The sequence below is a fragment of the Diceros bicornis genome, unplaced genomic scaffold (assembly GCF_020826845.1).
Source record: "Diceros bicornis minor isolate mBicDic1 unplaced genomic scaffold, mDicBic1.mat.cur scaffold_235_ctg1, whole genome shotgun sequence".
In the NCBI taxonomy this organism is placed as follows: domain Eukaryota; kingdom Metazoa; phylum Chordata; class Mammalia; order Perissodactyla; family Rhinocerotidae; genus Diceros; species Diceros bicornis.
Window position 1 is genome coordinate 54,298 of NW_026691115.1, and position 10,217 is coordinate 64,514.

The 10,217-nt window shown below is 39.0% G+C and overlaps 1 protein-coding gene across 1 annotated transcript; it reads right to left on the reverse strand.

Annotated features, from left to right (window-relative positions):
• Window positions 1-5,796: 5,796 nt before the first annotated feature.
• Window positions 5,797-9,487, reverse strand: LOC131402711 (zinc finger protein SNAI2). Its single transcript, XM_058537300.1, has 3 exons — window positions 9,166-9,487; window positions 7,903-8,448; window positions 5,797-7,017 (listed from the first exon to the last, which is right to left on the reverse strand). Exons 1-3 carry the CDS (start codon window positions 9,461-9,463, stop codon window positions 6,836-6,838), a joined length of 1,026 nt encoding a protein of 341 aa, XP_058393283.1. The 5' UTR covers window positions 9,464-9,487; the 3' UTR covers window positions 5,797-6,835.
• Window positions 9,488-10,217: the final 730 nt, after the last annotated feature.

Below are 10,217 nucleotides of genomic sequence, written 5' to 3' on the forward strand. Positions count from 1 at the left end.
TTAAGCAAGGCTGAGCTAATTGGACCTGATAGATGGCCACATTGACAAAGAAGTCCACACTAGTCCAATGTTAACACACAGAAACAGATGCTGAAGGGATTATTTATGTCTTTTTGTACTGTATTGCCCCCAAAGACCTTAGGTTGTTTCTTACCCATTTCTTTGGTTATTTCCTGCTGAATTCCCTCTCTTATAACTCAAACCTTTACTTCATTTACATTTGGTAGGCTTAGGATGTGGTGATCATTTTATTTTGTCTTACCAAACATGGCTTTAAAATAAGCTTACTCTATAAAATGAGAGAATACAATGTGATCAATACGTTGTCAATAATGTGAAATCTCTTCACCAAATTGTACCACAATATAAGAAATAAGGCCTTCCTTCATTATATATTATATTATTATATGTTATTTATTCAGTAATACATTTTTGAAGTAAAATGATATTCAATTTAATTATCTATTATCCATTTATTGTATTTTGTATAAGTTTAGGTATTATGAAATAAAAACATTTAAAAGAGAGGGAAGAGTTACTTGTCATCAATTCAGAGAAAATAATTTTCTCCTAAGAATGCCTAGTCATAATTTTACATGAATATTAATAAATTATTAAATTAAAATGACACAAATAAAATTAACTAGAGAATTAGAGAAAAAAGTACATCAAATAACTTCTACTTGGCAAAATGTCAAACATTTTTAAAAGATAATAGTGCAGGAAAAGCCTAAGCAGCTAGCTCACCCAAGGTGGCCATGAACATTCCCGAAAGAAGCCCAGGAGCTGTTCTGGTAGGAACCTACCTGACACCAACAGGGGAAGCTACCTGATCCTGAGGGCTGACCAGCCAGTGGGGTGGGACAAGAGGCCCCTCACAGTGACCCCCCACGGTCAGCCTCACCAATGTGGGTAGCCTTTCAGCTTGGAGTGAAATTGCATTTAGAATCTTCTCTGCAGAGAGCAGAGCCCAGCCTCTGTGGTGTGAGTGGACCGGAAAGATCCAGTATGCATTTCTGGTCCCCAAAAAGGTAGATGAGGATGAGGCAAGACTGGAGACATAATCAGAAAATTAGAGCAGAAATCCGAAAACCAAAGAGTGGCCACGTCGTATTTTTGTGTAGATCAGGGATCCTGGCATTGGGTGACTTTTGAGGGAACAGAGAGGTCAGGAGAAAAGAAAGCTGGCTTTGGTGGGCATCTGTGTAGTCATGTCTCCCACTGCCCCAACCCTCAGCCAGGCAAACTTGGAGTGCAGGCATATTCCCGACCCCACCTGCTGGTGAATCCTGTCTGCTGCTATCCTGCTGCCTCTTGACCTTTTGACTTGCGTTAGAAGAGGATCAACTCGAGTGGGGAAGGAGGCATGGGGCTGGGAGCTGAGCTTGGGGTTAAAGCTTGGCCACTTGAAGTGAGTACAGGATCAGCAACATGGACACCACCTGCAGCTGGCTAGAAATGCAAAGTCTCAGGCAACATCTCAAACCCACCAAACCAAGGTGTCAACAAGACCCATAGGGGATCCTGTGAACATTGAGAGTGGACAAACACGCGACTGTGACAGGACCTCAGAATCTGCAGCTCAGCGAGATTGTGTATGGCTGAAGGTGATAGCCTCTTTTATTGTCCTTCCTGCCAAATCTAAATAAAAGTATTAACACACAATATAGGAGAATTTCAAACCTGTATGTATCAATGGATATATAGGCAAAAGTTGGAACTCATGAGAAATATAATTACCATTTATTTTCTTTGTTAAGAGAACGTATCACTATTTTATTGAATCCAATTCGTTCCTTCCCACTCCTTAGAATCAATTATTGCTACCTCCTAACTATGTAGCAGAAGAAATATATTAACTGATGCTCCTTACCTGGGAGGGAGCAGATTCCAGCCCCAAAATAAACCTGTGGAGAAAGCCATCCATCCTTCTCTACCATCCTAACTGCTGAAATGGATGAATGACAGGCCCGCCCCCTGGTCATTGTCTATGAAAACTACTTACTGATAATTCAAAAGGTCTCACAACTATCTCTACAAATTTCCAAAAGAACTGGCTGAATGGATTAAACTGTTATAACCAGAGGAGCTTAATTAAATGAACTAGTGTACGCAATATATAAATGTGCCCCTCTTTTATTCACAGCAGCTCTCCCACTCACTGCTATAAATACCTCACCAGCCCCTTTGGAGTTTGAAGACATGGATATGCTGCCATTTCCTCTGCAAATCTCTCATTGTTTGGGGGTCTGGCCAAGCGCCACAACGGAAAAGTTGCCCTGCTTGTTGCTTTTCTACATGCGTGCTTTCCACAAAGTAATTATTACTTCCTGGAGGGCTGAGGGACTAAATCTAACTTTAGCCATAGATTTACTCTGTGGTCATAGATTATACACATTTATGTCTGAAAATTAAACAAGAGTTTTTTTCCCTCTATGTGTGTCCATCTCAGGTAAAGGGAATCTTTTGTTCTTTGTCTGCCTCTGATGAGAAGAAAAGAATGATAGCAAAGTCATCTTATTTGAGAATTTTTACTTCCCTAGATGACAGAACACTTGTTCTCAAATTAATTTTGCTCACAATATTTCCTATATCTAAACTAGGTACAACTTCTTGGATGTGGATCTTAGCCAGGAAGCCTTAGACTTTTCTAAATTCTAATTGCCTCATTACCCCAGAGTGTCCACATTTTGTGGTGAAAGAAATGACTGTTTAGCTTGGAAGCCTTTTTAGTCTGGAAGATAAAAGCCAAGAGACGAGTGTGGGTGTGTGAGGGAGAAACAGTGGTCTTCAGAAGATGAAGTGTTAATATACAGAGGACAGAGACCAGCTGCTTTTCCTCTCCACTGAGAGCCGACCAAAGGAAATGGGCTCACGTGCACCAGGAGAATGCAGGGGAGCTGTCAGAGAGCCTGCCATGACAGGGGGGCTGACACTGGAGGAAGGGATGCCAAAAGGATTTCTAGAAAGAAATTGGGAAATGGCTCTGAAGATTGTTATATGTTATTGTATAATTCCTGAATTATGATAGTTCCTAATACACTCTTAAAATATTTAATTTCAGGGCACATTATCATTGTCCTTTTCAACAAGATTTCTACTACGTGCCTACAACCTATGAGCCACTGTGCTGAGCGTAGCTCAGCAGTCTCCTTATTCCCATGGTGGAGTGGAGAAAGCAGGGTCTTTGGAGCCAGAAGAATCTGAGTTTGTATTTCAATTTTGCAACTTACCGCTTTTGTTACCTTGACTCCATTATCCGAACTCTCTGAGTTTAATATCCTTATCTGTGAAATACCAACTTCATACAGAAATTGTTACCATTGAAGATGACATATGTAAGTTTCCTAGTACACAGCAGATACATATTAAGCATTTAGTAATAACATTGAGTACTCGATATTAAGATCTACAAGTAGTGCAAGGGACTGTTGAGTACTTAATTATGATAATAAGAATCTATTCCTATTTTACACCTTAAGAAACTGAGGCACCAAGGGGTTAAGAAAGTTTCGTAAGGACATAAAGCTAATAAGTTGTGAGGCAGAAATTCAATGAACACATATCTTGGCTTTAAAAACTGGTGCCACCCCATCTCAGATTATATGAAACAAATTAAGGATACTGAGAATGCTTATTAGCATATATACCTTATATTAAAATCCATAGTTTTCAAAGCTCAGGCTCTCAGAATGTCTATCAGACCTGGTCCACGTGTACTATATTTGTCCCTTCTACACTTTTTTGAGGGTCCAATCTATTGAGGGGGAGGCTGTCATCACTAAGTTAGGAGATATCCCAGTAAATATGCTTGGAAGATCTCTCAAAAATTATCAAGCCTCTTTGCAATAAAGGGGAATATGGTGAATTAATTTTAGATCTGCAAGCTGTTTTTCACCAATTTCTATTATTTTATCCATTTATTCATTCAACATACATTTGTTGATGTCAGTGTTCCAGATGATGTGCTGGGTACTGGGAATTTATCCTTTAAGGATACTCTGTCTAGTGAAAAACAAAAGTCTCAACAAACAATTGCTATGTAGTGAGATAAGTACTACATTATAAATGATATGAAGCTCCCAGAAAGAGCAAATTTGGAAAAATATTTCAAAGTAAGTGACATTTAAACCAGATCTTATGTATTGCAGTAGAGCAGACATCTAGTCAAAGACCTTGGCAAAAATGCTAAAAATTCTAAAAAATTACTGAGCTGTATTTATAGGAAATCTTAATATCTGATGTACCCTAATTTAAGCTCATGTTACCTAAATGAAAGTAAAGTATTTTAATCATGAATGAAGTTAGCATGGTGAGGACAAAATCACAATATATTGCAAAAATATTACTGCTAATTCTTCACTAAGAAATTAAACCAATGAACAAATTTTTCCTTTTAGAAAATTATCTGTTTAGGTTTTGGACACCAAGAAACAACTTGCCTCTAGATCTACAAATGAGGGAAGGAAATGTGGGCAGAATTGTTCCCGGGAGAGCCGACGAGATCACTTCGAGAATGCTTGATTCCCTCACATTTGCCCTTGCAAGATATTTCTACCTATTAGCTGGTCTGGAAACTTTTAGGCAATCATTTCTATACCATATACACTAAGTAAAGTTGTCTTTTTCTAACTTAAGAATGCCCAGTCAAGCTATCAGCCATTTCTTTGACATTTATAAATTGTTGCTCCAAATAATTTTACTTTTGAGATAGATTTCCTAAAATGTCAAAAAAAATTAAAAGTAAAATATTAAATTGAAGGGTTTTATTTTCAGTCAAATGCACACCACTTTTATATGTTGGCTAAAAATTTAAATGTAACATACAGTGGAATGTGTGTGAACATTAAAGGAATAGTATAGATATTTTAAGTCACTGGCTAAAGGCCTGTCACTAACGTCTTTCAGATACTAGTTCTGGCTTTTAATTGTATCACAAAGACATTAGAAGGAGAATAATTCTGCAAGTTCTGAGCGTACCAGAGAGAAGTGATTAGCAGGAGCAGGAACTCTCCTCATAATGGATTTGGAGTGTGGATTCACATAGAATTTGGTAATTGTCACAGTGCCTATGACGGTTAGCACTTTTACATATCAGTTAGAACATGTGCATTTCGTAAGCATGTGCCTCGATATGGAATGGCTGATCATGCTCCATTTTATTAAGTACATATTGGGTTTGGGTGGAGGCTTGTTCAAAATACCATAAAGGGAAAACTTAACTTTCTATTAGTTAGCCCTGCTCCCATCAAACTATCACTTAGTCATATCACTAGATGTGGTGTTTTCTTTGCATAGTTTAATTTTCAAACTTGTATCATTTATGATAAATCCATTTTTTCCTAATTTTTTATGCAGATTTTCTATTTTTCCTCAAAATGATATTTCTTCTTAAACTGTTCCAGTGGCCTATGTGACAACGAGTGATCGTAATTTTATTTCATAAAGCCAACATAATAAAGTCATCATAAATAAAAAGTTTTGAAAGGTATTCTTGACTATTAATAATGTAAATATTTTTAGCAATCAGAAAGTGTGATTTTTGTTAAAGAGATATACTAACAAACTACCATCATGATGTTGTCTTTCTGAATGTGACAGTATTTTCTTAAGAGTAAAGAAAAAATACTAACAGTTTATTATATTCTCACACTTATAAAGTAACACTTGCTATTCATAATAAACACTATTCACTTTTTCTCTTATTAACAAAAGAAACAGTTCTTGGTATAGCAGTTTGGTACTAATCATGAAGTAAGTAAAGTCTCAAAATAGTATACAAACAACAGATTATACATCAAAAGTGTTTATTGTAAAAAAGAACCTTGAAAATTGTTTTTTAAAAAAGAAACATTGATATCACAAGTCTTAGTTGTTTATAGGCATTAGCTATAGACAACATCTCATTTCATACAAAATTCATTTGATCATATAAAAATAAACACAAATTTACATTGACTCATCAACTATACAATTAATTAAAAAAGGCACTTGGAAGGGGTGTTGTATGGATTGCATTTGTTGTCTGCATTTAAGAATTTAAGTACATTATTGAGTTTCTAAGAATCTTTTCTTGCACTTATTCCCATCTTTAATTTTAGAAAATCATTAAAAATTCTTTAAAAAAGTAAGACATGGAACATGTACCAGGAATGTTCAAAGCTAGTCTTTCCCTCTTCCCCCAAGGCACATACTGTTAATTGGCAGAAAAAAAAACCAATACAAAAAAACAAAAAGGCACATTTCATACATTCCCCTGTATTTTGTTCTTGTTCATTTTTTTTCTCTCTCTCTCTTAAAAATACAGTTTAAAGCGTTACAGGTAATCAAAAAAAGGCTTTAGTTCAACAATGGTAACCAGACATCAGACATGTAATGAAGTAAACTTGGAATACTTTATAAGGCACCTGAGATAGTGTCTGGCAGTTTCTCTTCCTATAGGAAATTCTATTACAAAGCAATACTGTTCTTTTCAGTTGAAATGATTTGGCAACAATGTAAATCTTTGCATTCTTTCTGAGTAAGAAAAGATGCAGTGTGCTTTTTGCTTCATCTTTGAAGAACAAGATTCTTGTCTTTTATCCTCTCAATCTAGCTGTCAGTAAATATATAGTAATTTTAAACTTCACATGGAAAGGATTAACTTTAAACACATGGATTTCGTGCTTTTTCAGCTTTCAGTGTGTGTGTGTGTGTGTGTGTGTGTGTGTGTGTGTATGTCTATACATATTATTTGGTCAGTTAGCACAAGAGAAAATGCCTTTGGACTTTTATTTGTCATTTGGAATCGGAGTGAAGAAATGCATTCTGCCCCAGTCAACACTGATTGCGCCACTCAGTGCGCTACACAGCAGCCAGACTCCTCATGTTTGTGCAGGAGAGACATTCTGGAGAAGGTTTTGGAGCAGTTTTTGCACTGGTATTTCTTTACATCAGAGTGGGTCTGCAGATGAGCCCTCAGATTTGACCTGTCTGCAAATGCTCTGTTGCAGTGAGGGCAAGAAAAAGGCTTCTCCCCTGGGGATTGGGGTGGGGGGTGAGAAAGAAAGATAGTCAGTGTTTTTAGAGGAACTGTAAGGTCAAATCACGTTTATGAATAACAATCACATTTTGCCAAAAGAACGAGAAGCAGCAAAACTAGATTAAAATTCTTCACAGTAGATACTTATTTTAATATCTAGCCCTTTAAGATAAATTTGAGTGTTACATAAAAAAAAAAATCACACCAAGACTATTATTACTGCTGCCAGTCATGCAGAAATAATAAACGTAGTTCTAGGACTTTCACTTATTAAAGCTTTCTGCTTCAGCAGGTGCAGTTAATGTTGAGCTCCTCCCAGTATCTCCCTTTTTCCCTCCTTCTGTATTACGACTCAGGCTGGATGTCTTGACTCCCTGCAGGATGCTTTTGTGCTAGGAATACAAAATTCAGCAGCAAAAAACAAAACAAAACAACAGAAAGCAATTTCAGTTCTAACTGTCCAACCTGCTATAGGGTGATAGATCTTACAGCAAGAACGTAACTAACAGAAAACTCTAGGAAACCCTTCATCTACCGACTCAATTGATTAAGATAGCAACGTTAGCATTTGCTGATTATTGGGAGCAGTTTCACAGAATACACATTCAAGTACATCTTCCCTGATTTTCTAACTGATCTTTGAGACCAAACCTTCTAAATCTACTTTCCAAAGTCTAAATGCTGTTTGCAGTCTCTGGAGCAGAGGTTGTTAACTAGAAATAGAGCACTTTGTGCTCTAACGACTTTTTGAGTTGGCAGGAAGTAGCTATAAACGATCATCCATCATTAAAAGCATTGTGTCACTACTTAATGCAAATCTGACAGTCAGCCCAGAGCTTCATTCTATCAGAGTAACATTCCAGTCTACATTTTTCTCTTACCAGTGTGAGTTCTAATGTGTCCTTGAAGTAACCAGGGTCTGGAAAAGGCCTTGCCACAGATCTTGCAAACACAAGGTAAGGTATGGGTCCGAATGTGCATCTTAAGGGCGCCCAGGCTCACATATTCCTTGTCACAGTATTTACAGCTGAAAGACTTCCTAGACTGGGCATCACAGTGCAGCTGCTTATGTTTGGCCAGACCAGAAAAAGTTGAATAGGTCTTATTGCATAAATTGCACTGAAATTTTTCAGCTTCAATGGCATGGGGGTCTGAAAGCTTGGATTGTAGCCTTTCCTCTTCATCACTTATGGGGCTTTCTGAGCCACTGTGGTCCTTGGATGAGGTGTCAGATGGAGGAGGGGGACTCACTCGCCCCAAGGATGAGGGGTATCCAGAAAGAGGAGAGTGGCCATTGGGTAGTGGGGAGTGGAATGGAGCCGCCGTAGTCCACATGGTAATGGGGCTGTAAGCTCCGGAGCTGAGGATCTCTGGTTGTGGTATGACAGGCATGGGGTAACTCTCATAGAGATATGGGGAAATAATCACTAGGAGAAAAGAAAGGAAAGGAAAGAAGATTACGGTAAGAATAACTTTAAAAACACACCAAAAAGCTACTAGGCAACACACCCAGGACTTCATAATGAAGAAGATAGACTCATTTAGGAAAACACAGACATTGGTAAAACATTTCATTTCTACTCTTGCTGCTGCATAGTTATCATACTTAACGCACGTCTACGCCTCCTGCACACACGGGGTGACAGGAACTACACCACACTCTACATCAGGGAGTGCAGCCAGGCCAAAGCCTTCACAGTCCCCACTGAGGAGGACAAACCTATACATTATGTTTAAAGATACAGGAAAGTTGTATTCCATTTTATGCATGGGTTATTTACAGATTTTATGACTGTGAGTACAAAGATATGCATAAATCAAGCTGCTTTCTAAAGGAAAGGAGCCTTATTACATGAGAAAAGCAGTAATTCAACATTTACATGTTGTGTTACTCTTCTTCCGTATATTCATTACGTGTGTATACACAAGCTTTAGAACATGAAGTTGCAAGAGTTGAATTTTTCCTTGTCAGAAGTTTTGAATTAAAACTTACCCTAATGATCAAAAGAATCTGAACTCTCTTTTAGAATACCGTTTAAAAGGAAAACAACTTAGTCTTTTGTTCTTTTGTAATAGTATTAGAGTTGTAATATATATTTATAGATATAATTCCCTTTACTTATTTATTATTTATCTATTTTTACCTGTGTGTGTGTCCAGTTCGCTGTAGTTTGGCTTTTTGGAGGCATTGAAATGTTTCTTGACCAGGAAAGAGCGCGGCATCTTGCCGGCTGGTCTGGCGGGCGCCCGGCGCGGATAACGGTCCGGCGGGAGGACGCGGCCGGTCCCTACAGCATCGCGGCCGCAGGGCTCGGGCTGGGGCCGCTCAGGTGCGGCGGGCGGACGGCCGGCGCCTCTGAAGTCGCCTGGCTCCTTTAGGGACTGAGCCTGTTTGGGCTGGGAGGGCTTTTTTCCTCTCTTTTGCAAGAGGGATCCAATCATAGCTGAGAGGTTCAGATTTCAGCTCCTCCCTCTGGGACAGCTGTGAACAGAGGAAGAATCTGTTGTCAGACTAAATTATTCTGGTTCAAAATGGGCTGTTCTTCGGGATTACAGTGGAGAGGAAAAAAAGTGCTTAAGTATTTTCAAGAGAGGTAATTTTACTTCTTTAGCTCTGCCAGTTATTCGTGCTCTCTGAGAGCTCAGTAAGTCCTAGGAACTGTGATTTCTAAAACGGGCCTGGCTTCCAGATGTGGAGAAAAGCAAACGCAGTGGGATAAAATGTTCGCGGGAGGAAGGAAAGGGTGTCCTCGCAGAGCCCCAGGTCAGCCCCTGGTTGTTAATGAGAGCCGGTATTTGGAAGGGGCATTCGGAGAGCTTTTACTTGCACAGGGACCAAACAGTTCACTCCTGGCTTTTGAAAAAGGAAGGTAGAAGCTGCGAAGACAAAAGCCCCTGTGAGTGCGGAGGGCACCCCCACAGAGGGAGGGCTTCCTAGGTCTGTGACCGCTGGGCCACATGCCCTGCGTGTTCTGAATGCTGGGGACGCTGCGTGTCTTCAAAACTCAGCAAAGCCGGGGCCGCACTTCCTCGTGGAAATTAAGTAATCACGGCACCATATTAGCTATGGTGCCTTGAAAGAAATGCTTTGCAACCCATGAAAGACCTGCTTCTCGGAAGAACTGGGAAACTGCAAAGATGAGGAACGCTTGCTCAGAGAGGGGTGGACAGTAGGTAAACTGTCATTAGGAACCAT